Here is a 27485-nt window from a genome sequence, read left to right on the forward strand (position 1 = left end):
ACAGATTCTACAAGTCTGTACAACTGTACTGGAGTGATGAACACCATTCTTCCAAAAGATATTCCCTCAGTTGATGTTTAATACGTCACTCCAAAATCTCCCATCGGTGTACAGTTGGGCTTAGATCTGGTGACTGTGTAGGCCATAGTATAAGATTTACGTCATTTCCGTCCTCATCAAACAATTCAGTGAACTCTCACTGCCTGCGGGTGGGGGCGGAGTCATCCTGGAAGAGACCATGCCCATTGGAAATGTTTCATCATAGTATAACAGGTTTTTTTTCCTTTGTCACTTGTCTGTTTTTCCCCCATTCATTCTTCATTAAATATAAAAAAATAAAATTCAGTACTAATGCTTCTGTGCTTTAATTAAATTTCAAATATTTTGTCAGGTTTTTTTTTTTCTTTTCCAGTTTTCTATCATTAGAGTTGTTATTGTACAAAAAAAACCAAAACAAACAAAAAACATGTCCATTTTTGTTCGTTTCCCAGAATGTTCGTTTCATTTTCTTTCAGGAGAAGTATAGGTCATTCTTGTTAAGATGAAGAAGATGTAGGCTGGAATGTGCAGATGTTTCTCCTGGAGGAACAGAGAGGAAAAATAGCAGGGTAAATAATCCAGATATCTGGCTATAAACAATCGAGGAACTGTGCACAACAAATAAACTGTGTGGATTTTGTAAGTATAATCCCAGCACTTTCAAAGCAGTGGCATAATTTGATGTGTATTATCCTGTACATGTGTGCATCTGACATAGCTTTATCTGTACGTTGTAGGCCTGGGGTGAATTTAATATGTTTTACGTGTCCTAGCGGATTGCAAAAGTTTGTTGTTGTTAGAATTGTATAGGACGTCTTTGTATGATGTAGCATTAGAATTTCCTTCACTGGAACTAAGAAGCCCAAACATTTCCCAACATTTTCCACAATGCCCCTGTCCAAAGCAAGGTCCATGAAGACATGGCTTGCCAAGATTGGAGTGGAAGAACTCAAGTGGCCTGCAGAGAGCCCTGACCTCAACCTCACTGAACACCTTTGGGATGAACTGGAATGCTCACTTAAAAAATGCGTTCTTTATTTACTTGCACCATTCCACACAAAAGTGGTTTTCAAAATGGGGTCCAAGCATTTTTTTTTCACCAATATTATCAAACTAGCTTTTTTTTATTGAGTTCTTATAGTTATTAGCCTTTTAGTCTGGTCTCTTAAGTTGAACAGGTTTAATCTCAATGACTCAGAAGCAAGCCGGCCTTGAAATAACAGCAACTTGGAACTATTATGCTGTGCCTGTTGAAAGATCAGGAATAAAAAATAACTTTATGGCTCCAATAAATGGGCGATATGTTATCGTACATATTTAAATAAAGAGCCTACTCATTAAACAGTTAGATTATGCTCATTGAAAAAAAATATATGTACTGAGGATTCCCATGGAATTTATTTTGCAGTTAAAGGAGTCCCAAGCTGCAAACATTTTCAGAGGGTCTGCCCTACAAAACGCAGGACAGAGTACTGGGACACTTTTTTTTTATTCCTTTCCTTTGACTTATGGCTAGACTGAAACTAAGTTGATAAGATTAAAACCATCTACTAATTTCTCTTTACCGCCAAGTCAATTAATATCCTGATACGTGCTTATCAAACTATATTGGGTCAATGTTCAGCATTTGTATGACTCAACCATATTAAGTAAACATGTTGTTTTACCACTGTGACAAGACTGTTACCTTCAGGAACATTCAGGAATGAACAGGAAGCATTCTTTAATTTATTAATTACTTTTTAGACTTATCATGCTACTGAGAAACTGCAAAGCCTTCTCTCTTACAGAGTTACAGCTTTGCCTGGGACTGTTATAAAGTGCTGACTCTGCAGACTCGTTCTAAAAATGCTCCACAAATATCTCCTTGCAGAAAACTTTAACATAGCAATGATCCCGTGTTTTTTTTTTTTTAAATCTGTGTTTGTGGTGCATCCTTTGTACAATTCCCTGTGTAAGTTGCTACTACTGATAGGATAACATTTTGGAACGAGCACATCAATATAAACCTTTGCTGCTGGAACTGCGACTACTGCCAAAGCTTCTGTAGTAGAAAATGAATCGACAATTTTTACGGAAGATTTGTGTAATTTGTGTCATTCTTTTACCTGCAGTAATTTGTGCCACACTCGTAATTATCTCTACATCCTGCACCGACTGGCTTCAACGTGTTCCAGCGCCACAGTAGGGAACGCTTGGCACGGTGTATGAGTCCTGATGCCCAGGTGTCCACTACTGGAGCTGCCTCTACCTGCAGACAGACAGACAGACAGACAGAGAGAGAGAGAGGTATTAGATTGATAATCATATGAGTAAACCTAGCTCAAGCTGAGCAGCAAAGTACTTTCATAATTTCTCTGCTCATTTTAAAGTGCACAACTCGAAATGGTAGTTGAACACTATCTCTACCCGTGAAGACGTCATTAACAATAAGAGATATTAGACAGATCTTGAGTCAAAAACGAAGCACCTTTACTTTCTTTTACAGCTTCTTTTTTATCTTAATGTGTATAACTACAAAGATAAAAACCTTTACTAGTGAGAGAATGAGAGTGAGAGGAAAAGGTGTACCACGGAGATAGATAAGCGAGATGGTACATTTACATATTTTATTAGACTCAGAGTAAGCCCGAAATAATCATTATTTTATGAATAGTCTTTTCATACTATACATACAACTGATAAGGAGAGTGAGAGAAAAAGAAAAAAAAGTGGGGATTTGACAGATACAGATATGTGAAGAAGCCAGTTTCAGATCATGTTTTCTTAGACATGTATGCCAGTGTATATTAAATACATTTAAATTTATAAATATATACATATATATTAAAACACAAGAGAGTCTGATCTTACTGGCGTGAAAATAATATGGATAGATCAGGAAGGTGGTACTTTACTGATAGTAATATGAGTAAATAAAGTGAACTGAGTATGTTTTCTAATTACAACAATCTAATAATGTTATTTATATATATATATAGAGAGAGAGAGAGAGAGAGAGAGAGAGAGAGAGAGTGAGAACAGCTGTTGTAAAGATTTTCTGAACTCGAAAGAAATGCTGAATTTGTACTTTAAACAGGTATGTGAAATTTTACATAGAGATAAATGGTGTAACATATAAAAGCAATGATTTTTAGTTTGACTTTTTATCTATTAGTATTTGATTTGACATTTTTTTTTAAAAAAATTATTATTTCATTGTTATTAGATTGATTTAAGGTTCATTACAAAGTTACGACCATGGTTGCAGTTGTTATTTCAGTATTAAACGGCTGATCATAGCTTGTTCCGATTTAAATTGCTCTTTCAGCATAATTTACTTTCCAAGCCATTAATAATTTCTTGTGTGGGGGGAACATACAAATAACACTTACTCATCTCACTTGGTGCTCAAATTGGTTATTTATATAATTGAGAAAATGAAGTCATTTGAAAACAAGTTTAGCACACAATCCTTATATCGTGCAGTTGATTTTATTTATATGGTGACACAGGTACCAACTATTTCTTAATTACTGACACAGAAATGAAACTTTATTAGTACCATTTCTAATGTAATCTTTTATATATTTATATAAGTATCAATTAGTGAAACAAAAGCAGGATTGTCACTATATTGTATGAGGGGTATCCTACCTGGTTGAAACAGATTAGAGACACGAGCACAGCAAGTGCAAAGAGCGTGATTCCTGATGGTCTCATGCTGGAGATCGGCTGTATTTATTTTCCGTTTGTCTACTCTTGGAGCGCACTGTTCAGAGTGTGACAATGAGTTATGTGCACCATGCTTATATTAGTGCAGATAATCTGTCTGATATGGATCTGATAAGGATAAGGGCAATGTTCACTTGCGATGGCGCGAAGAGGAACACTTTAACCAATGGTATCAGGACGAGGCCACGTCTACAATGAGATTTAAAAAAAAAAAATAGTATAAGACTGTGGTGTGTGTGTGTGTGTGTGTGTGTGTGTGTGTGTGTGCGCCAAGATGTTTCTGTACCAAAATGGAACAAAATGACAGAATTTCACTGTTTGAACTGTTTGAAACTGCTTGACGTGCACAGTTTGAAAGATCCAACAATAATTCATTTGAATAATAGAAGTTTTAGGATACACTAGATGTACAGTATATACATATAGCACAAATACATAGAATGTAACTAAATGTATTTTCCCATTAAAAAGCAGTTATAAACTTTGAATCAAACAAAAAAGCATGGCATTTAGTGTATAGAGCCCAAGCTTATTATTAAGTTATTATCACTCTCAGTGTATTATTCCGTTATTATCAGTCCTAAAGCTTATTGTTTAATTACTATCAGTTTAGTTTATTATTATTATTATTATTAAGTTTATTATTCAGGAATAGTTTAGAGAGTTATAAGAGCAGAGCAGTATAAACTTAGAATAAAAGTGCCTTTTTGGTTGAACAGTCATTCAGAGATAAATGTGTAGTTTGTTTTTTTTTTTTAACTGTATTTCAATTTTGAATTATTTATTAAATAATACTAAATATTTTGTACTTCTATTAATGTTAATACACATATATATGTACTATCCATCTACCGATCTATCTACCTGTCTATCTATCTATCCATCTATCTCTCTATCTATCTTGATTGTAGATTATTCTAGATTATTTTGTTCTTTTATCACAAAACAGAAAAATACCAATTTATGCCTATTTCATATATTTTTAAAAAATATATATATATTATTTAAACACACACCTTTTAGATTCCTCTTTCATTCCTTGGCATTTCCCCAATATTTTATTATAATTTGATTTTGTTACATCATCCCTGCTGTTTTTTTGCTCTTTATCTATTATCAATATTTGTTTGCTATTAATCAGTTATCTATTAAGGCCTACTGTAGAAGTCCCATAGGGTCATACTATTTGCTTTTTTTCCCCACCACTCTCTTATGTTCCTCCCATTTGATCCCAGGAATACCCTGCTCTTGCCTGAATGATGTTTCCTGCTTGGATATGATGTATTTTCTCAGGGATTTTTTTTAAGCAGTCTTTACCGTAGGTCTTTCCAGGGTTGAGCCATCATCGTTGCGGTTGATCCCTCCCACCTCTCTCATGGACTCTTCACTACCAGACGTAGCAACAGGTTCTTCAGACTACTCAACATACCCAAGCACTTACCTGAACCAATCAAAACCATCCCAGCACTCACCTGGACTAAATATTCTGCTCTATATCCAATATGTGATGATTCTTTCTCCCATATGTGCTTCGAATACGGTTCAGATTCAGCTCTTGGTGGATGTTTTATTGCAGTTTACCTGGCAGTATACTTTAGATACTTCTTTTGGTGAAGAGGCTATTTAGATTAGATTAGAATCTAATCAGGGTCAAAGGAGATAAAAGCTCCAACGGTGAGCATGAACAGCTGTAAGATAGATGGTAATGCCACCCCACATCAACTCTACAAAAAGCAATGTTTCCGAATACGAATACATTATTCAGAAAGAACAGACACAAATAGGAACAGATAGGTATAGAACGCACGTGATCGTTTGTTTGTTTGTTTTGTCTGTCGTTAGTGTCTCTCCAACGCACACACATTTTATACCACTTAACAAAATCAAATGTACCATTTCATTATTCACATTACTATAATAAAGTCTCTGTACTGAATAGACTAAATGTACAGTTAATGCTGAGCAATGCTTTCTCAGTATTTTGTTACTATTATTACTCTACCCTGTCATTTACAGCCCTCACACCACGCCCTAAGCCTGTGGCCCAGAATTTAAAAAGTTAGCACTTCATCTTCATGCATATCCCAAAACAGATTACGTTAAAAGCTGGTAGCATTTCTACTGATCCATGTACATGTCACATGACCAAGAATGCATGCACATCTTGAATAGTGTTTCTTTTCAGTGTTTCATTTCATTTACAATGCTTTCAGGGCCGAAGGTGTGCACATGTATACAAAATATACATACAAAGAAAAAAGTTCACATTTCCGAGCTGTAGTAAAGTGCACATTTCTGTATGCTTTTGATTTTGAGAAAGACCTGCACTGCCCTTGCAATTTTAGGCAGCTCCAGTGCTGTAATGTCTGCTTCTAAAATAGCAGCTTTGTATAACCGTGCCTTCTGTTTGCTCTCACGGAAAGGTCTGGAGCTGTAAAGAGGTTTTACAGAGCAGGGTAAGGAGGTTTTTCTCTTACGATCATTAAATCGTTAAGAAATTTGCTGTTTTTTTTCCGAAAAACAAATTGCACATTGAGTATAGAGGAGATTCCATGCCAGAGCAAAATGCAAATGCTTCAAATGGCGCTATTGCTTTTTATTTGTGATGTGAACATGGCATGATTGCATTTCGCTCTGGCATGGAATGTTCTCCATACTTAACACCAAAATCTGGTTATAACTTATGACTGCAAATTGTTCAGTTGAAGGTTTATTTATTTTTTACAGTATATATCACAATCGACATTGTCATAAAGCAACTTTACAGAAATCCCGACATAGATTTATATCCCTAGTGAGCAAGCCGGAGGTGACAGCGACAAGGAAAAACTCCCTGAGATGATATGAGGAAGAAACCTTGAGAGAAACCAGCCTCAAAAGGGAACCCATCTTGTTCTGGGTAATATCGGATACTGCGATTATAAATCATTACTTTTGACAGTCGTTTAAGAGTAAACGCAATGAGTACTAAGTATGATGATGGTAATCTAGAAATTCTTAAGCTTGTAGAACGTTTCCATATGATACCCTAAAGGGTTTTTCGCTTCTTAAAATGTTATATGTAGTAAATGAAACTTGGCTAAGGCAGGTGAGAGCATTGAGACAGATCAAGCCAATGCTTACTGCAACTCTGAAAAGCATTTGTATAGATCAGCACATAGTGAATGTTTAACTTCCTGTTCTGACCACTACAGGAAGTCTGTACATGTGCAAGAAGTAAACCCTTTAAAAAAAAAATTATTTTATACATACTTTATTTCCTTAACCCTGTAATAAAGCTGGGGATCTTATTTCCTGTCTTACAGGTTTTCTGACTCTATATGGCCAAAAGATTGTGGAAACCTGACCATCAAACCTATATGTTCTTTTTGAAGAAATTCCAGATTTAGTCCCCCTTTGCTGTTAAAAGAACCTCCACTCTTTTGGGAAGGGTTTCCACTAGATTTTCGAGTGTGGCTGTGCAGATTTGTCCTTTCAGCCAGAAGAGCATTAGTGAGGTCAGATACTGATGACAGGTGAACAAGCCTGGCAAGCATTCCTCATTCCAGTTCATCCCAAAGGTGTTCAGTAGGGTTGATGTCAGGGGTCTTTGCAAGCCACTCAGTTTCTTCCACTCCAACCTTGGCAAACCATGACTTAATGGACCTCGCTTTGTGCACAGAGACATTGTCATGCTGGAACAGGTTTGAGCTCGACCCCTTAGTTCCAGTGAAGGGAAATTGTAATGATACAGCATACAAAGACTTCTCCCCTCTTCATCCTCTGCTTTCTCTCTCCCTCGCTCTCATGTCTCCCCCTACCTATTCACAAAGGTAAAAGCTGCACTGTGTCGCAGGCCACTCCTACATTCTCCTAACTTCTCTCTCCTTTTTATTTTGCAGACGGACGCATCGGACAGGGGGTTGGGGGTCGTATTGTCCCAGGTAGTGTAGGGGTTGGAGTACCCCGTGCTGTACATCAGCCATAAGCTCTCCATGCGAGAGACGAAGTACAGCACAATAGAGAAGGAGTGCCTGGCTATCAAATGGGAAGTCCTCACCCGCCAATATTATCTGCTGGGGTGGGCCTTCACCCTCTGTTCGGACCACGCCCCCCTCCAGTGGCTCCACTGCATGAAAGATGCCAACGCGGAGTTCACTTGTTGGTATCAAGTGCTTCAGCCATTTAAATTCGACGTGGGCCACAGGCCGGGGGCGCAGATGGCTGTGAGGGATTTCCTCTTTCGGCAGATGTGGTGGGGTATGGGGTTTTAGTCGGCGGCAGGTCGGATGGCTCCTCGGCATGAGTCAGGCAGTTGGGGTATGTGGAGACGGAGGCATGGACGAGCGCCGGTTTGTGAATGGAGGGCGGAGTACAGAGAGGTCCTTAAGAAAACCTGCTCTTCACCTTTCAACACAACAACAACCCGAAGCATACAGCCAAGCCAAAACTGCAGCGGCTTCAGGACAAGTCTGCAAATGTCCTTGAGTGGCCCAGCCAAGCCCGAACTTGAACCCTATCTGTGGAGAGACCTGAAGATTGCAGTTCTCCCCATATAATCAGACTGAACTTGAGAGTATATGCCTGGAAGAATGGGAGAAACTGCCCAGCTCCAGTAGTGCAAAGTTTGTAGAGGCTTACTCAAGAAGGCAAGTCTGTAATAGCTGCCAAAGATGTGGAATATTTCTCCAAATGAGAGTTTAGAGTTGATTTTGAACATTTGCAACATTTTCTTAAAACATGTTTTGCTTTGTAATTACGAGTTAGCGAATACTTTCTGAAGCCACTGTACGTTCTCTTTTTCTCTTTCTCTACGTATGTTTTGCTAGCTTCTCTTTTCTTTCTTGTCCACCCTTTCACTGTTTTATTCTTATGATGAGAGGCTCACACCCTTCACAGATGAAGAATGGTATTGTTTTAGACCCAGTGGTACTTGTATACTCTCTCTCTCTCTCTCTCTCTCTCTCTCTCTCTCTCTCTCTCTCCCTCAATCTCTCTATCCCTCTCTCTCTCACAGTATCCTGTCTCTTTTCTGTGAAATACATTCAACCCTGGGTGAAGGTCAGATTTGTTCTTTTGTTTTCAGTGGCCTTGCACCATCTCATGATATTTTTCCACATTTTCAGACACAAGGAGCTTTGTGTGTGTGTGTGTGTGTGTGTGTGTGTGATTCCAAGGGCAATGTGTGGGTGTGGGTGATTCCAAGTCTTACACTTGTGAATTTACAACAGTTCTCCAGACTCATTGGAGAATTTACAAAAGTTAGGGTTTAGGGGTGAGCTTAGCATTCATACATTTCCCTATGGTGTAATTCACACTGAATGAAATGCAACCACTTAACCATTGCTTTTTAAAAAAAAAAAAAAATACAAAAGAAAAAAAGAAACTAGACACAAAGGTACACAAAGTTCACATTGTAAGAATTACTTTAATGGTGAATTTTCAGCACTTTAGACATTAATGCCGTGTCGAATATATTAACTCATTCAGTTCATTCAGAACTAGCAGCTGTTGGGGACAGCATTGTACTCCTGAAGCATGATTTTATTCCTCATATGTCTGGGAGTGTGTGAGAGGGGGGTTGAGAGAGGGAGAGAGACATGGTGAATACAATCCAGCTGAATACAGAGTGTGTGACCTTGCAGAGCCACTCCAAATACACACAGGCATTTCACCCACAGTCCTCCCACACACACACACACTTGACTCAGAGCTGCCAGATTGCTCTTTTCCCCCCTTATTTAATCCATTTTTAATCAAATAACCCTGAGAGAAATGACCTTAGACCTATGATAAGTTAGACTTATTTCCTTTTTTTAATTATAGATTTAATGGTGATCTAATGGACGTTAAAGGTTGAAAATTTAAATGGTAGTCAACAATCCGCATTACAATTCTGAATTTAAATTAAAATGTCTTTGTCTCCGGGAGCATGGTGGCTTAGTGTTTAGCACGTTCGCCTCACACCGCCAGGGTTGGGGGTTCGATTCCCTGTGTGTGCGGACTTTGCATGTTCTCCCCGTGCTGCGGGGGGGTTTTCTCCGGGTACTCTGGTTTCCTCCCCCAGTTCAAAGACATGCATGGTAGACTGATAGGTATGTCCAAAGTGTCCGTAGTGTGTGAATGTGTATGTGATTGTGTGCCCTGCGATGGACTGGCACCCTGTCCAGGGTGTACCCCGCCTTGTTCCCCATGCTCCCTGGGATAGGCTCCAGGTTCCCCCGTGACCCTGAAAAGGATAAGCGGTATAGAAGATGGATGGATGGATGGATGGATGTCTTTGTCTCCATACATTGGGGAAATTAACACTTTTTTTTTTTTTTTTTAAGCAAAATGTCTTCCAACATCTTTCATACTTAGTTTATATTACTTTTTTTTTTTTCAGATAGCCTTTGACAAAGAAGATGCTCATGGCTGGATCGGGAAGCTGTCACAAGGTCGTGATGGACATGCAATTGCATACTTAAGACCAAATGTAGTAACACAAGTTCATCATAGTAGGAGAGATGATTTAAGAAACGGTAATCGTGTAGAGGATGCTTTATAAATAGAGTTACATTTTGCAAAAAAAAAAAAAAGTGTTAATTTCCGCTATGTTTGGAAACTTTTGGATCACCTTGTATGTATATGGCAACCCAGCTAAACAAATTATTATTATTATTTTTTTTTATCTAACTACTATTTAATAGTATCTCTGACTAATTAAATCAGTCTTGAGTTTCTGGCAACTGTAAAAGAAGCCATCCATACAATCTGTCAATCATGTTCAATCAATTCTAGGAAACCCGTTGGAAAAAAAAAAGTTCCAAATTCCATAATCTCGATTCGTAACCTTGAATTGTTCGATCTGGCAACCCGGCTCAGATAAGCCCCTCCCTCTGCCCACCCTACTCATTCATAGGAACGACCTGACGTGCAGATTGAGCACATGCCTGGCTTGCAGATAGCAAACTTCAGAACTTATTCAAGCCTAACGTTTGAGGTTGTACTCTTATCCTCAACACTTTGTGTAGATTCTCTCTGAATAATTTCCCTGAATAGTTTTCATGAAGACGAACAGAAACTCAAGTGACTGCAAGTGAACTTGAGCAAACACGTGGTTTCAGACTGAGTCTCTGAAGTGTAGTAGAGATAGAAACTATTTGTAGCTCTGCTGGGCTTGTTTTTTTGAGTTTATACGTTCACATTTTATTTTTTTTTTTTAACATTAGAGTCTCTCGTTTTTGAAGTTCTTCTTGAGGTTTTTGGATGATGAAGTGCAAGGTCTGTCTAATCTACACCTCCATAGCACTAGGTGTGCTTATGCTCATAGGAGGCATTGGCATCATCTTGGCTGGGGATTTGCATGCACGAATAGAGAATAAACTCAAAGGGGTAAGTTTCTACAAACATCATTTTACAAAGCACACTTATATCCTCATTGTGATCCACTTTTTGAGACTTTATCTGTGTTCTTGGCTGAAATGTTTACCGGAATAAAGTTGGTTTGACGTTGGACGGTTCGATATCGGACGTTCGATATTGGACGGTCGATATTTGCAGATAAGCGGAAATTCAGGGACCGTCTCTAAAGTTACCTACGACATTGTTATACACGTTTCTAACTTCAAGAAGCATTTTACAAGTCGTTTTCTTCCAGGAAATTGACTTCAATGTTAAATGAGCTCTTTAAGTAGTTCTTTAAAAGTTTTTTTTTATTGTTCATTGATTTCTCACAAAGCACACGACCGTGTCAGTATGCAGCATTACGTAGGACTTTTACTAGCTCGAACTCGTCTATTTACTTCCTGGACATATTTGCCGTTTTATATCCAACATCATACAGGCACCATTGCTATAGAAGTCTAGTTAAACTGCATAGCAATATATCTTTTATACACTCTTAAAAAAAATTTTTGCACATGATCATACGTTCAAAGGTTGTTGTTGTTTTTTTTTTTGTTTTTTTTTAAATAGTTAAGTGTTCTCAGCTTCTCAGTTGTATCGAGAACCTTGTCTGATAGGAAAGACGTCTTAAATTTAACATTTTGGAATGACGGTAAAACTAAACTATGAAAAATGCACATGGAATCATGCGACGATGTAAGTGGTGCAGAAGAAAGCGGCGTTTTAAAGTCTTCAATCTAGCCTTAATGTTAACGTGAGATTATAAATGTTTTTATAAATGTCATCGGCTTTGCTGTTAATATTAGGCTTAGATCTTAGACCAGGTGTGTTCAACTAAAATTTGTGACGGTCCAGTTACGTAAAATTCCCTGCTAAAAAATGTCCAGATAAGCTACTAACATGACTGAATGAATATCAACAACAGTTACGGTTTAATGCTTAACCTTTCGTGATGAGTTTGTGTCTATAGATAAGACAAATCAATGTGAAGTTTTGTTTTTGCAGTGGAGCTTTTCACGTTCCTGAAATGGACTCTGAACAGATGAAATCTCTGTTTTGTACATTATGTCGAGAATAAATGCATACTTCTCTGGCCATGTCATCACGCCACCAATTAGACGGTAAATATCAGAAAGTCTGTAAACTTTGTCAGTGAGATGCTTTCAGCGAAATAATTTGTATCAGTGCATGTCATTGGCCACGAAAAAGAATCGGCTACCGAAGCCGCGATGGGTATTGTTTTAAAAACCGGAGTGAACAATGGACATTGTTTTTCCATATGTGGATTGGCTTTAGTTGACAATCCCTGCCTTAGAGCAAAATGGATTCGTGCCAACCTTTCAGACTGTTTACAGATGCACTGCGTACAAAAAAGTGTACTAACTAGCTAATAACAATAAACTGTTGCACAGGATATATGACACTGAAATAGCGCCAACAATACAATAGTTACAACATGTAAACTATAGTGTAGTGTTTGAAGTAAAACAGGACAGACAGAGTAACTAGCTTATCTCAGCTCTATGTGAAACTTTTACAGAAACGTCATATGCGACATGCATGTCATGAAGAAAAAAAATGCAAATATTAGATATGTAAGAAAGTTCATCATTGAAAATAACTATAAAATGAACAAACTAGTGGCACAATCATTCATCAATAAATAAATAAATTAATAAATTCACCTCAATACCGATTAAGTGTAAGAAAATGACTTATTTCATCCATTTAAGAGCAAACAGCCACTTCAAAGGGTCCGCAAAATGGACGGTTGCCCAGATTCCTTCCCTTGAGGTGGAGCTTCACTAACTAATGGATGTTGAGATACAATCTGTAATCAGCAAGAAATGGCTACCGGGCATGATATTTCTTTTTACAGAGCAATTTCTAGTAGGTTAGGTGTGAATGTTACTCTGAGTACACTTTGCCAGGCAACAAATATGGGATTAAGGAACGCACATGTTTTATTACATATCTTTGAGTGACAAAAGTATGTGAACCTTTTCAGTATCCGGTGAGACCCACTTTCTCTTGAGATTCAGATCACAGACCGATGTCCTGACATTTTCCTTTAGAATTCGCTAGAATTCATTGTTCCATCAATGATGGCAAACTGTCCTGGCCCAGATGCAGCAAAACAGGCCCGAACCATAATACTACCACCACCATGTTTCACAGATGGGATAAGGTTCTTATGCTGGAATGCAGTGTTTTCCTTTCTCCAAACATAACGCTCCTCATTTAAACCAAAAAGTACTATTTTAGTCTCATCTGTCCATTAAACTTTTTTCCAGTAGCCTTCTGGCTTGTCCATGTGATCTTTAGCAAATGCATACAGGTAGCAATGTTCTTTTTGAAGAACGGTGGCTTTCTCCTTGCAACCCAGCCATGCACACCATTGTTGTCCAGTGTTCTCTTGATGTTGGACTCATGAACATTAACATTAGCCAACGTGAGACGTGACTCCTTTAGTCGCTTAGAAGTTACCCCGGGTTCCGTTGCGACCTCGCGGAATATTACAAGTCTTGCTCTTGGAGTGATCTCTGTGGGTCGACCGTTCCTGGGGAGGGTAACAACGGGCTCCTCAATTTGCATGTAATTTGTCTGACTGTGGATTGGTGGAGTCCAAACTCTTTAGAGACGGTTTTGTAACCTTTTCCAGCCCGATGAGCATCAACAACCCTTTTTCATGATACACTTCCACAAACATGTGTTGTGAAGATCAGACTTCAATAGATTCCTGTTCTTGAAATAAAACAGGCCGCTCGCTCACACGCCTGATCGCCATCACATTGATTGAAAACACCTGACTCGAATTTCACCTTCAGATTAACTGCTAATCTTAGAGGTTCACCTACTTTTGCCACTCACACATATGACCAAGTATAATATTTTGGCCTCGTCTGTTTAATTAAGTTCTCTTTGTCTACTTTTAGGACTATGCTGTTTTAAGTCCTACTTATGCAGAAACATTCGAAAGGGTTCACAAACTTTCCAGCACCACTGTATGTCCGAGAGGCTCACACATAGAACTGACCACCCACAAAAGAGTACGAGAAAACAGAAAACCTTTTCTTTTAGAAGTTATTTCATCTAGACCATAATTTCCACTTCTAAAATATGGATGTCAGCACTAACCACACCTCTTGAAGATGTATTTTTAAAAAGATATATTTTTTACTGAACCTCTTCTTACATTAGCGCCACCTGTGGATGGTCACAAAAATACAGAAGACATATCAGCCACTCCCGTATGCACCATTGCTATGATAATATCGCCCTTTATGATTATGATCATAAAACAGATGCCCTCAATGGCATTTATTAAGAGCTATTATTAAGAGCTTTTTGGATCAAAGCGGGGTTAGCTTTATTAGCTTTATACTCCATTATGCTATAGCTAGCTTTAACATATTAATTCATTAATTGTCAGTAATTGTAATATCTGGGGGGGAAATAATTTTGCTGCTCAGACTGGAATGCAAAGCTATCAAAAGTCATAATTACACTGAACCTTAAGGGTTAGGCACTCCATTATAATGATGACTTAATTTGCTTCAAATTGAACTAGAGTAACCTCAGTACCGGCAGAGGTTTGCACGAAATAAAGCTCCAGTCTGCAGTATTTGTCCAGTCTGGACTAGCATGACTGGAAGTGGAAATCCCTCTCACAGTCAGAAATAATGCTGACAAGTCTAAAAATCATACTTCAGTTCCAGCTTTTTGCGTGCATGTAGGTGTCTTTTTGGATTGATGTCACATACCAAAGCTGCTTGGTTTGGCTTCCTTTTTTTTTTTCTTTTTTTTTTAACACTCTCTTTAAGTTGTTTAGGGTTTTACTGTTCTAAAGCAACACCACGGATAGCACCGTACATGCCCATTAGTCAATGTATTTTAAGTTAATAATAAAATATATTAATTTAGACTGTAGCAGGAAGAGAAAAGAGGTCAAATGTTGCTTTCTTTTAATGTATAGGATACTTACATATGCTGTGGAGTCATCTTCAGCAAAATTCAAAACGTCTGAGTCTCGAGGTTTTTGTTGGCAAAAAGAAATGAAACTTTTATTACAGTAGTAACAAGAGCCCAGGCGGTTTGCCAAGCGACTCCCCGACCCCATCTTGACACACTATTTTATACCCCTCCAAAACGAAGACTCTCGACAGCTCATCCGTCTGTTTTGATAAGCGTATAAAGGAGGTGTTTTTGCAAACTCGCACACACACATGTCCTTGAACATCGGTGCATCTTCTCTAACACAGATGACCTTATCAGTATGTGCATATCCCGTATTTTTAAACAACATCCCACTAATAAAGATTGGCAATAATAGTGGATACACGCTAAGGAATATCAAATTCCAAGCTATCGAAAAGATACAGAGGACAGGCTCAACGGTATTCAAAAAGATACTGAGTAGGAATGAGAAATGTGTACTCGGTGATTTCCTACAAGCTGGAGTTACATCAGTTTGTCCTACAGTAGTTTCACCTACGTGAACGTTCACTTATTATTTTCCCATTTAATAAAATATTACAACATAATCATGGTCAAATGCGGATTTAACATCAAGTCACTCTCTCTTGCTGATTGAAATACATTTCCGAGTCATTATTAGGCCTTTCTTGGATTGAAATTGGATTTCTTATCACTCTGGTTATTTTATCTTCTAATTGGACCTGATGGATTACATCATAAACATATTTAAATCATAGTCCGATCAAAGAAATTCTTCTATACGTACAGGTCTGACCTGCTGAATTCTCTGTTAGGAACAGTATTTGTTTTACTATTAATTAATAACGGGTAAGTAGGGGATAAAATTCAACAGGGGGTGTTGTTATAGAAAAAAATATCCGTGACGGGATGGTGTGAAATATATGTTGAGTATGTTGATAAGTGAAAACGTACCGATTGCGATTATTCGTATAGATGTGATTGGCCGAGGCACTTTTGAATATCAACATAACTATCGGTTGATACTTCTCATTTCTCATTCAAACTATTTAAAGTGCTGGATCTATTCCCATTTGTATGAGGAAGCAGTTATATAGCCACATTCACACACACACACACACACACACACGCACACGCATAGCCCCTTCCCCCTCTCCCCAACAAAAACAAGCTATGTGCCCCTGTTTCACAAATTCACATTCCTCCGGACTGTTTCCCATACACACCCTCAAACATATGTTCCATGCCAATCCTCTCCCTTGATCTAGAGAATGTAAACTATATTAAGTACTTTATTTGAGGAAAAAAGGGTATTGGAGATGGATGGACAAATAGAAATTAGCAGTAGAAATTTTCCTGTCATTGTATACAATAAATACAATGGGATGGGGGGAGGGGGACCCACATCAAACCTAGACTCAACGGTCTAAAAAAAAATAAATAAATAATAAAAAAAACCCCAAACAAACAATAATATAGTTGTTATAAAAGAGAAATTTCTTCTTGGTCTTTGAAGAAAAGTGGAGGAAAAAACCCACTTTGATCTATAAATAGGACCAAAAAAACAACAAAACACACACAACAGACACAGACACGTGCGCGCTCACACACGCACACACACACACACACACACACACACACACACAGAGAGAGAGAGAGAGAGCCAAATAGCCCCTTAAAATGGTCAGATATTCCTTTTCTTGTGGGGATAATTGCCTGGTCCAAGATTTAAAAACATTCCCACACAGACATCACACAAAAAGCTGTGGACACCAAAACAAATCCCAAACAAACATTTATACTCTACATACCATTTCCTCTGTCTCTAAATTTCACGTTGTAAGAAAGAAAATTTTCATTCGCTGCATAAAGAACAAAATGTTTAATTGTAAAGAACACACACACACACACACACACACACACACACACACACTGACATTTTCGGACATTTTCCACATCTAAATACACGTTGATATACCTATTGCTCCTACACTACCTGTAGTTTACAGTTTACAGCCCACGCTCTGTATTATTATTATTATTATTATTATTATTATTATTATTATCGTGTCCTCTCTATCGATTGTTCTGTTCTGTGTATTAATCGTCCTGCACGGGTCTCACACTGTTGCGTATGTGCACTTTGTGTAGTCTTGCGTAATCTTATGTGTTGCACCATGGTCCTGGAGAAAGGACATTTCTTTGTATACACACTCTGTTGTGGAACAACAGTAAAAACCCACTTGATTTGACTTGACTCGTTGACTTAATGCGCTTTTTTTTTTTTTTTGTCTAACTTTAGCCCATGATCCTGAATACTGCCATGGACACTGCATGGACAGTGCTGTGGACTCCAGCCACATGACTTGGACTCGACATACTTAAAGAACACTTGCGACTTGACTTTGACTGACTTTGCAACTGATTTCCATTGGGTTATAAAGTTTGTCTAGAAACTGATGAACACCAATTTTAAAAAGTTTGCATGATTTGTGTAAATTCATTATACTAATTATTATTCCGGCCTCAATTTCGGTAAAGAGCACATTAGGACTTGTTTCAGACTCGAAACTCAACGTTAAGGACTTGTAACGTTAATTGGACTTATTAGTCTTGACCAGGGACTTGACTTGCACTTGAGTGCCTAATGACTCATGACTTGCAGAACAACAAGGCACTGTGCCCTTGACTTGTATTGTGATACCTATGAGTCAAGAGCACAGTTCCTCTAATCTTTCCGTATGAGTGATACTTTTATTCATACTAGCTTTTATTCCTTTACACATCTATCAATTCTCTTTATCCTGTCATGAACAGTATATAACGTGCATATTAAGGAGTCATTTATTTTTTGACAGATATCAAATATCTTTAAAGTAGATAAAATGCCCTAATTTAAAAAAGAAAACAAAAAAAACCCCACAACTTTGAAATCAGTTTTGAATTAAGTGTTGTGGCGTTTCAGACTTTACAAGCATGCACATGTTGAAATTTCACCGAGCTGAAAACTTTAAACTCTCTATTAATGGACTCATTCTAACACATTATTGTTTCTATAGTAACAGCGTAGACAGTGATTTGAATGATGGACAAGCCACATATGCTGAAGTTTTTTGTGTGTGTTTTTTTTTTTTTTTTTTTTTTTTTGCATTATTGTAAGGAGTCTCCAGTGTTAGTGCTTTGTCACTGTCAGAGGTAGAGGTGTAACTTGAAATCTTTGGGCACAGGAAAGTCTTGAGGAAAACATTGTTTATATCTGCTATAACATAATTGATAACAGGAGATCACAGATGTTCCTCTACGTTAAGTGTAATTATAAAGGGATGAAAATGTAAAAAAGTACGAAGCGTCACTTGTCAATAAAGAAAAATCGTTAGTGTCGGTATATCGTGGCGTTAGAGGAATAAAACACTTCAGGACGTGCTGTTATTTAAAAAATCAACTTCTGGGTGGAAACGGTTCACATGTCGCACCATCCGATCCTGTAACAGCACACCCTGGAAGTGTTTGTCATGTTATGCTCATTGGTTTATGTTTATATTCTTTTCCCGGTTCACGTAGGCTTAGTGTCTTTTGTGTTTGGTTTGAACTTTTCATTAACTTTGAATCTGCACGTGCACCCGCCGCCGTCTCCGCATTCGTAACAGAAAGCAAGACCGTTAACATGAATGCAGCAGATTTCTTTTTCGACCCAAAAGGCAGTCGTGAAGTCCCTGAGGTTGTATACTGCGGGGAAAGGAAGCGGGGATCAAGGCCACAGAAGAATGGCAGGAGGTCAGGTGTAAGATCATTTCCCACCTTCCTTCCCCTCCTGCGGATCTTGCTCAGCCTGCTGAGTCAATGGAAAACGTCGCTCGTCTCGTCTCTCTGCTTGTGATGAACTTTATCTGAGCAAATAAACCTCCCTTTTGGACTTTATCACGGTTTGAAGGATTCTGGTCAATTTGGGGAAACATTCCAAATGTTTACATGACCTGTATTTTATGGTCAGGTTTTTTTTTTATTTTTTAGTTGTAGTGAAAACTCTTGCTTTCATTGCAAAACTTTGTAGGTTTGAATCACTTGTTTTAATGAACATGAAAATCCCCCCCCCCCCACCCCACCCCCCACCTCCAAAAAAAAAAACAACGTATTTGTGTCATAGAGATCGTGATGAGAGAGTGTTGTGTTAAAGAAGATGACTTATTTACCTTTACATTCCTGGTGTAGAAGTCTACACACTTATTTTCCTTAAGTGTTTTTTTTTTAAATCCTGATCTTCACTGATCTGAAAATAAGCGACTCTGTGTATTGTATACATTACAGTTGTGTGGCATATAGTCTAGAGAGCGTTGCTGGGACAGGTTCGTGCTAAGCAGTGAACTAAAAAGGGGCTAATTATTGGCTTTGAATGTTTTGTTTACTCATTAAACCATAACGACGCTGTCGACTTGGTTGTGCTTAAGTGACGTGTCATTATATTCAAACGTCCTCTGTTTGCACTTCGTGTGAGTTTGCATGTGTCACTTACCTTTCGAGGTGTTCCAAGTGCATCTACCTTTCTCTGTCTCTCCACATTTACTTCTCAAATGTACTAACAGTAATAAAGCTTTAAGGTCTATTTCCCCACTCTTTCTCTGTTTCATGTTTCCATCTGTCTGTCTGTCTAAACTCTGTCTAACTTTTTCTTTCTCACTCTGGCTGTCTCTTTTTGGTCTCTTTTGGGTCTCTGTCTATATATCGCTGTTTGTTTATATATCTCTACCTGTCTCTCACTTTCTCATCGTTTGCTCTGGTTTCTCTCTTTCTTTTTCTCTTGCTTACCTTCTTTCTCTCTTTCTGCATTTACGTATCTCTCCTTTTTCTTTCTCACACTATGTCTCCGGCTGTCTCTTTGTCCACCTCTGTGTGTCTCTGACTCTGTCTGTCTCTCTCTGTGCCTCTCTCACTCTCATCCTCTATTTCACATTTCTGTCCTTCTTCAATTTCCTCACCTTATCCATCTCTCTCTCGCTCTCACTCTCTCTCTGTCTGTCTGTCTGTCTGTCTCGTGCTCTCTCTCGCTCTCACTCTCTCTCTCTGTCTGTCTGTCTGTCTGTCTCATGCTCTCTCTCGCTCTCATGCTCTCTCTCTCTCACTCTCTCTCTGTCTGTCTGTCTGTCTCATGCTCTCTCTCACTCTCTCTCTCTGTCTGTCTGTCTGTCTCGTGCTCTCTTTCTCACTCTCTCTCTGTCTGTCTGTCTGTCTCGTGCTCTCTCTCGATCTCTCTCACTCTCTCTCTCTGTCTGTCTGTCTGTCTCGTGCTCTCTCTCTCACTCTCTCTCTCTGTCTGTCTGTCTGTCTCGTGCTCTCTCTCGATCTCTCTCTCTCACTCTCTCTCTCTGTCTGTCTGTCTGTCTGTCTCGTGCTCTCTCTCGATCTCTCTCACTCTCTCTCTCTGTCTGTCTGTCTTGTGTTCTCTCTCACTCTCTCTCTGTCTGTCTGTCTGTCTCATGCTCTCTCTCGATCTCTCTCTCTCTCACTCTCTCTCTCTGTCTGTCTGTCTGTCTCGTGCTCTCTCTCGATCTCTCTCTCTGTCTGTCTGTCTGTCTGTCTGTCTTGTGCTCTCTCTCTCTCTCACTCTCTCCCTCTGTCTGTCTGTCTGTCTCGTGCTCTCTCTCGATCTCTCTCTCTGTCTGTCTGTCTGTCTGTCTGTCTTGTGCTCTCTCTCTCACTCCCTCTGTCTGTCTGTCTGTCTGTCTTGTGCTCTCTCTCTCACTCTCTCTCTGTCTGTCTGTCTGTCTGTCTGTCTTGTGCTCTCTCTCTCTCACTCTCTCTGTCTGTCTGTCTGTCTGTCTCGTGCTCTCTCTCGATCTCTCTCTCTCACTCTCTCTCTGTCTGTCTGTCTTGTGCTCTCTCTCTCTCTCTCACTCTCTGTCTGTCTGTCTGTCTTGTGCTCTCTCTCTCTCTCTCTCTCACTCTCTGTCTGTCTGTCTGTCTCGTGCTCTCTCTGTCTCTGTCTGTCTGTCTGTCTGTCTGTCTCGTGCTCTCTCTCTCTCTCTCTGTCTCTCTGTGTGTGTCTCTTCTGTCCATGCTTCTTTCTGTCTCCTGTGAATCTATTGACTAGTGCACATAATGAATACTTGGCCACTTTTCGGTAGCAGGAATTTAGGGACTTCAATTTGCGCTGGATCACTTTTCACAGAATAATCCTGCTTTGCTTCTGGCATTTTCCAACCGTGGGATACCAGAAACCTTTTTACTTGTGAGAACCTGTCTCTTGCATGCAAATTTAATCAACACAGTTTCTGGAAATGAAGCATAGGGGTGTGCTGATATGCTGGTGTGATAATATGTCAAGATCAAGAAATGTGAAATAGTTGTTGTATAAATGCAGTAAGCTAAGCTGATATAGATAAAAACATGAGACGCATTTCTGCTCGGTGCTATAAATGCTTTACTTATCACTACAGTGCATTGTTGTGCTGTAGGTCATGTACATTGTGCTATTGTTGCTATGGGAGACAGGGATGGCAGCTGGGGGTCTGAAAGCACAAGAGTCACGTGACTGTCACCAAATAAAGTGGAATGTGTGTGTGTGTGTAGAAAGAAAGAGAAGACAGAGTAAAAGGGACTGAGAAAAAGGAATTTTTTCAGCTTTTCAGCTGCCTGGCATACACTGTCCATCCCTCATTGGTACTTCTGGTACCTCGTATACTGTATAGTACACTAAAGACAAGTCTTTTTCAACAATATTTAAGGATATGTTAGTACTAATTGCACCTAATGATTGTAGTTTCTAGTGATTTAACTGACTGCAATCAAAAACGTCCCTGCTGGAAAAAATACCCCCAATAGAAACCATTACAGAAATTCTAATGGTTTCCACTACAAATACCATTAAAAACATTATCAGATGTAGTGTGTTTTGGATTATATTCTATTAGGATTTAATGGTTTGTTTTGGTTTCCACTCGACATACACATGCCACCGACAGAACCCAACACATTACCAATAGATACCCACAAAGACCATTATAGATTAATGGTTTCTATTGGGTTTTTTTTTTTTTTTTCAGAAGGGTTAGTAAGATTCTTTTTAATTCAGATCAGGGTTGATATCTCTACACTAATATTCTGTAAATAAATTTAAAGAAGTTACAATATAATGATGCAGTTGTGTGTGTGTGTGTGTGTGTGTGTGTTGTAGGAGATCACACTGACTGAAGGCAGTAAAGTGTTCCAGTCATGGAAGAATCCTCCTCCTCCTGTCTTCATGGAGTTTTTCTTCTTCAACGTCACAAACCCAGATGGGTTCATGACTGGAGAGAAACCACGCCTCACACACATGGGACCGTACACTTATCGGTAACACACACACACATACACACACATGCATAGCATATAGACTGCTTCAGACAATGATAATTGGAGTAAATTGTAAGAAAACACGTATGATAAGAATAAAAAAATAATGAATAAATGAAGTTTATTAACTGACTACATATTCTAATTACGAAACAGTCTGCAAAGCTTATACAGTGCCCTCCACTAATATTGGCACCCTTGGAGCACAGAAAGCTGTGAAAAATGGTCTTTATCGTTTAACCTTTTAATCTTTTGTTCAAAAAATTCACAAAAATACTCTGCTGTCATGGATTTCAAACAACTGCAAACAAAACACAGATTTATAAAAATATATATATCTTTGTTAAATATAGGTGTGCAACAATTATTGGCACCCTTTTAGTCAATACTTTGTGCTGCCTCCCTTTGAGAGATAACAGCTCTGAGTCTTCTCCTATAATGCCTGATGAGGTTGGAGAATACATGGCGAGGGATCTGAGAGCGTTCCTCCATGCAGAATCTCTCCAGATCCTTCAAAATTTCGAGGTCCACGCTGGTGGATTCTCCTCTTCAGTTCACCACACAGGTTTTCTATGGGGTTCAGGTCAGGGCACTGGGATGGCCATGGCAGGACCTTGATTTTGTGGTCAGTAAACCATTTGTGTGTTGATTTTGATGTGTGTTTTGGATCGTTGCCTGCTGGAAGATCCAACCACGGCCCATTTGAAGCTTTCTGGCAGAGGCAGTCAGGTTTTCATTTAATATCTGTTGATATTTAAAAGAGTCCATGATGCCATGTATCCTAACAAAATGTCCAGGTCCTCTGGCAGAAAAACAGCCCCAACACATTAAAGATCCACCAACATATTTAACCGTGGGCATGAGGTACTTTTCCATATGGCTACCTCTCTGTGTGCTCCAAAACCACCTCTGGTGTTTATTACCAAAAAGCTCTATTTTGGTTTCATCTGACCATAGAACCCGATCCCATTTGAAGTTCCAGTAGTGTCTGACAAACTGAAGACGCTCGAGATTGTTTTTGGATGAGAGTAGAGGCTTTTTTCTTGAAACCCTTCCAAACAACGTGTGCTGATGTAGGTGACTTCAGATTGTAGTTTTTGAGACTTTCTGACCCCAAGACACAACTAACTTCTGCAGTTCTCCAGCTGTGATCCTTGGAGATTTTTGGCCATTCGAACCGTCCCCTTCACAGTGCGTTGAGACGATACAGACGCGTCCAATTCCAGGTCGATTCATAACATCTCCAGTTGACTGGAACTTCTTAATTATTGCCCTGATGGTGGAAATGGGCATTTTCAATACTTGTGCTATTTTCTTATAGCCACGCCCCATTTTGTGAAGCTCAACAACCTTTTGCCGCACATCACAGCTACATTCCTTGGTCTTACCCATTGTTATTAATGACTAAGGGAATTTGGCCTGTGTGTTACTGTACACTGCCAGTAAAAGTCCAAACCTGGAGTGTATTGTTTTATTATGTTTTATAAATTTTTAATCACTATTAATGCTTCAAACCAAAATGCCAAAATGATACAGAATGCCAATTAAATTAGGAAATCAAAATCTGGGTGGAACTTATTAACTGCTCACCCTCAGATCATCATGCGAGTATATAAAAAAAAAATCTGATTGCCTTTTTAAAGGCAGGCACATGACTAGAGAAAAAGATCGGTGGTGACTGTGGTTTCTTTCTGATGTTTATTAAACTTATGGAAGCACAGTTGCCTGTTATTGAAGCACTATATATTCTCTTGTATCTCTTTCATCTGCTGGTCTGGTCTCCTGATTAATTCTCAATCTCTCCTCAAAATTAAGCGTATCAAGAGACTTTTCCAAACGTAGAAAATTAGTAGAATCTGTTAAAGTCTGTTAAAGCAGCTAAGCTGATAACTTAGCTAGCTAAGTAGTGACAGCTTGCCAGCGTGCTTGATAAATAAAAAGAAAATCTAAAATAAATTAATAAATAATCTATAAATATACAAAAATTTCATGGAAACCAGACTTCCCATGTACTGTAGTCTTATACCAAGTGATAAAGCCTGATAGACAGTGTTAAAGCATAAATATGTGGTGTGCCTGATTAGAGTAATAAAGATTTTAATTAGATTAGATCTGGATTCTTCCAATAAAATTGTACTTTCTAACATTTCTCAATTCAGTAAACATTTCTTGACCCACTTATACATATTTCTGGATTCGCTTTTCCTGTTGTATAATACTTAAAATAATTCAAATGCAAATAGTGAACTATAAAGTCAAATTCAAAATCATCTGACTGCCACTGTGGTAGCATTTGTGCGTCACTCGAAGTGTCAGACATCATTAAGTTATTTTAATCCCTTATCACATGTTAGCAAAGCATGACACACAGGGAAGTATGTAAGCTAGATCAGCTTTCACTGTATTTATATCTGTATTTATAATCTCGATATTATTATCGACGATATGATATTATGTTATATAATCTTGACATCTCACTATGAGTGTGTGAATTACTTTCAAGCCTGAGGGCACAACCTTGCATTTTACTTTCCAAATGAACAGAAATGACCGACCTAAAAAAAAAAATTCCGGCACGTTCTTCTCCTCGTCTTTGTATTTCTCTGTATGTAAATTTCCCGGTTGATTTATCGTCACTTATTCGAATTATGAGTCGAATGAAACATAAACCTGTTTTATTGCGTCGGATTAACAAATAGCAAAACATTAGGAATACAACATTCTGTTAGGGTTCAAGAATACGTTCGCTAAAGCTGAGAAAAATTCACTATTAGATGTTTAAGAACACATTGAACGGAAGCTAGAAAAATTCGGCAGACTGTTTGCTTCACTGTTCAGTTTGTAGTGCCACTCTATACGGTATTTCCATCAAATAGATACGCAAACCGGTCACAACACAGTGTTATTAGTTGTTACCTCTCACTGACTTCAATTCAATTTAGTTCAACTTTATTGTCGTTATACTGTACCAATATAGGGGTTATACAGTATGACAAAACACTATCAAGCTACTTCTCTGGTGCAAGACGTTAGGCAAAGACATTAGACAAAGACACTACACAAAAGACAGACAGTAGATGCATGGACCGTGAATAAAGTTACATCCAATGATCAGTAACTATAGGTTACTGTAGGTCACTTTCACTTTCATGTAATTGGCTCAGCTGCTGCTGTGCAATATGTTACTGTATGTGTTATCTTTACTGCCTTCAGTCAATATGTTGGAACAGCTATATTACAGGTAACACATCGGCGTGAATCCTTTAGAGTATAGAGTATACACAAAAGCATTTCATATTTAAAGTTCATACAAACCTGGAAAAACCTCTACCACACTGCAAATAATTGAACTAATCAGGCCTTTCGTTTTTTGTCAGTGTAAGTTTTAGATCATTGATAAATACTTGGTAGCATCTGACACGTGCACTAATCCATGCTTTAATTAACTACCTGCTTGTTTTCATTGGTTAGAACTTTATGAAATTCTGATCAGTTAAAGTGCATGAACTAAAACACGCGTTTCGCAGGCTAAACGCAGTGCAATAAAAGAATTGTTGACTTTATTTCCTCAGTTGCTTTAGACCTAAATGGACACACCCATGTGTGTTATCTACAGTATACAGTCATGGCCAGAAGTATTGGCAGCGACTTCAATTTTGTGCTTTGCGAATTTTCCTGCGTCAGTATTTGCAGATAATGTTTTTACACGTTTCTCTGGTATGCTGGAATCTGCAACTCTATAAACACCGATGAACATAAGCAGCTTTCATTTGTTTAACAGCATTGGTTTATTGCAATTTGACTTACACATGTCAGTGCAATCTCTGCTTAAATCTTACAAATGGAAGCGATACAATATATACTTTAATACCTTAAATAACATTTTATGAAATTGGAGGAAATAAGACATCAAAGTCTAATTTCCGTACTGTCCTTACTAGGACTAGATTGTGAGGGGGGTTTTTGTTTGTTTGTTTGTTTTTTTAATTAAATGCCAGCATGCTTGCATTTTATATTTGACATTTGAATTAACATACACTATATACAAAATACAGGTATCTCAGTTGCGTGAATATCGGTTAGATCCTTTATCAGCTATGAAATATGCTTATCTTTTATTTTAGAAATTGAAAAAAAAACAAAAACATATGTATTATAAATATTAATAAACACTTTATGATCTAGGACAGCCACGTCGTAGTCAGTGCTGTGTTCACAATCAATCGCACTTTTATTTGATTCCTATCCGATCCTTTTGTCATTCAGTTTGTCATATTTAATTCAGACCTAAATGATGAATGACCTGGTGAAATTTATTTCTTCAAAAACGACTGCCAAAAGGTGCAAACGAACAGTTCTGACTTAACACTGACTTCATTCCTGATGAATTGTTTTATTGAATTGTATTGCATTGCATTGTCTTGTATTGATTCAGGGAGTACAGACCCAAGGAGAATGTCACCTTTGTGGAAAATGGAGCCAAAGTTTCTGCTCTGACCCCCAAAACCTTCGTGTTTGTGCCTGAAATGTCAGCTGGAGACCCGAGTGTGGATCTTGTAACTACTGTTAACATCCCAGCTGTGGTAAGTTATATAAAGTTATTGCATCTGTCACTTATATGGAGAGCATCAGTTGGCAGCTGGAATAAATAAGCTTCAGAAATACGTCGATGTTGCTGAATATTATGGAAATACATTTGTTAGATTAATATAGTAATGTTAGAATGGATTGTGGATTAAAATAGAAGCTGGTGAGTGATGCTTGTCTATTTTGTTACAAATTATGCTAGCCCTTATTTGTTACAAATAAAATGATTCATTGTATTTAGTTAGTATTTGTGTGAAGATGCTAGCTGTGTTGAAACATGGGTGAATATCCATGAAACAAGTGCAACGAGTGGTTGAAGTCAGGAAAATACTGTCTTATCTCTGTGGTATAAAGGGTTTTCAGGGGTGGTGGTTCAAAATGGGTTCAAAATTCCATCAGTTTTGAAGGTCATGGAGTCCTGCTTTTCCCACGCAGCACACTAATTCATTTATGACCAAAATAGCAACACACATGCCTTAACCAACAAATGACATTTT

The 27485-nt window shown here is 38.3% G+C and overlaps 2 protein-coding genes across 3 annotated transcripts in view; one reads left to right on the forward strand and one right to left on the reverse strand.

Moving 5' to 3' along the window:
* Nucleotides 1-349: 349 nt before the first annotated feature.
* Nucleotides 350-15295, reverse strand: LOC128622801 (liver-expressed antimicrobial peptide 2). Of its 2 annotated transcripts, none has more exons than XM_053649546.1 (3): nt 15104-15295; nt 2148-2290; nt 350-579 (listed from the first exon to the last, which is right to left on the reverse strand). In XM_053649546.1, exons 1-3 carry the CDS (start codon nt 15236-15238, stop codon nt 537-539), a joined length of 321 nt encoding a protein of 106 aa, XP_053505521.1. In that variant the 5' UTR covers nt 15239-15295; the 3' UTR covers nt 350-536. The 2 variants fall into 2 exon arrangements, with proteins under 2 accessions (XP_053505521.1, XP_053505522.1); XM_053649547.1 differs by lacking the exon at nt 15104-15295 and adding an exon at nt 3676-3829.
* The window catches only part of scarb2b (scavenger receptor class B, member 2b), a 39755-nt gene continuing 22900 nt past the window's right edge, over nt 10631-27485 (forward strand). The window contains exons 1-3 of the mRNA XM_053649543.1: nt 10631-11106; nt 22244-22401; nt 26837-26984. Of these exons, the coding sequence (XP_053505518.1) occupies nt 10981-11106; nt 22244-22401; nt 26837-26984 (432 nt within the window). The 5' untranslated portion in view covers nt 10631-10980. The remainder of the gene's footprint in view (nt 11107-22243; nt 22402-26836; nt 26985-27485) is intronic.

The sequence above is a fragment of the Ictalurus furcatus genome, chromosome 18 (genome assembly GCF_023375685.1).
Source record: "Ictalurus furcatus strain D&B chromosome 18, Billie_1.0, whole genome shotgun sequence".
Lineage (NCBI taxonomy): Eukaryota > Metazoa > Chordata > Actinopteri > Siluriformes > Ictaluridae > Ictalurus > Ictalurus furcatus.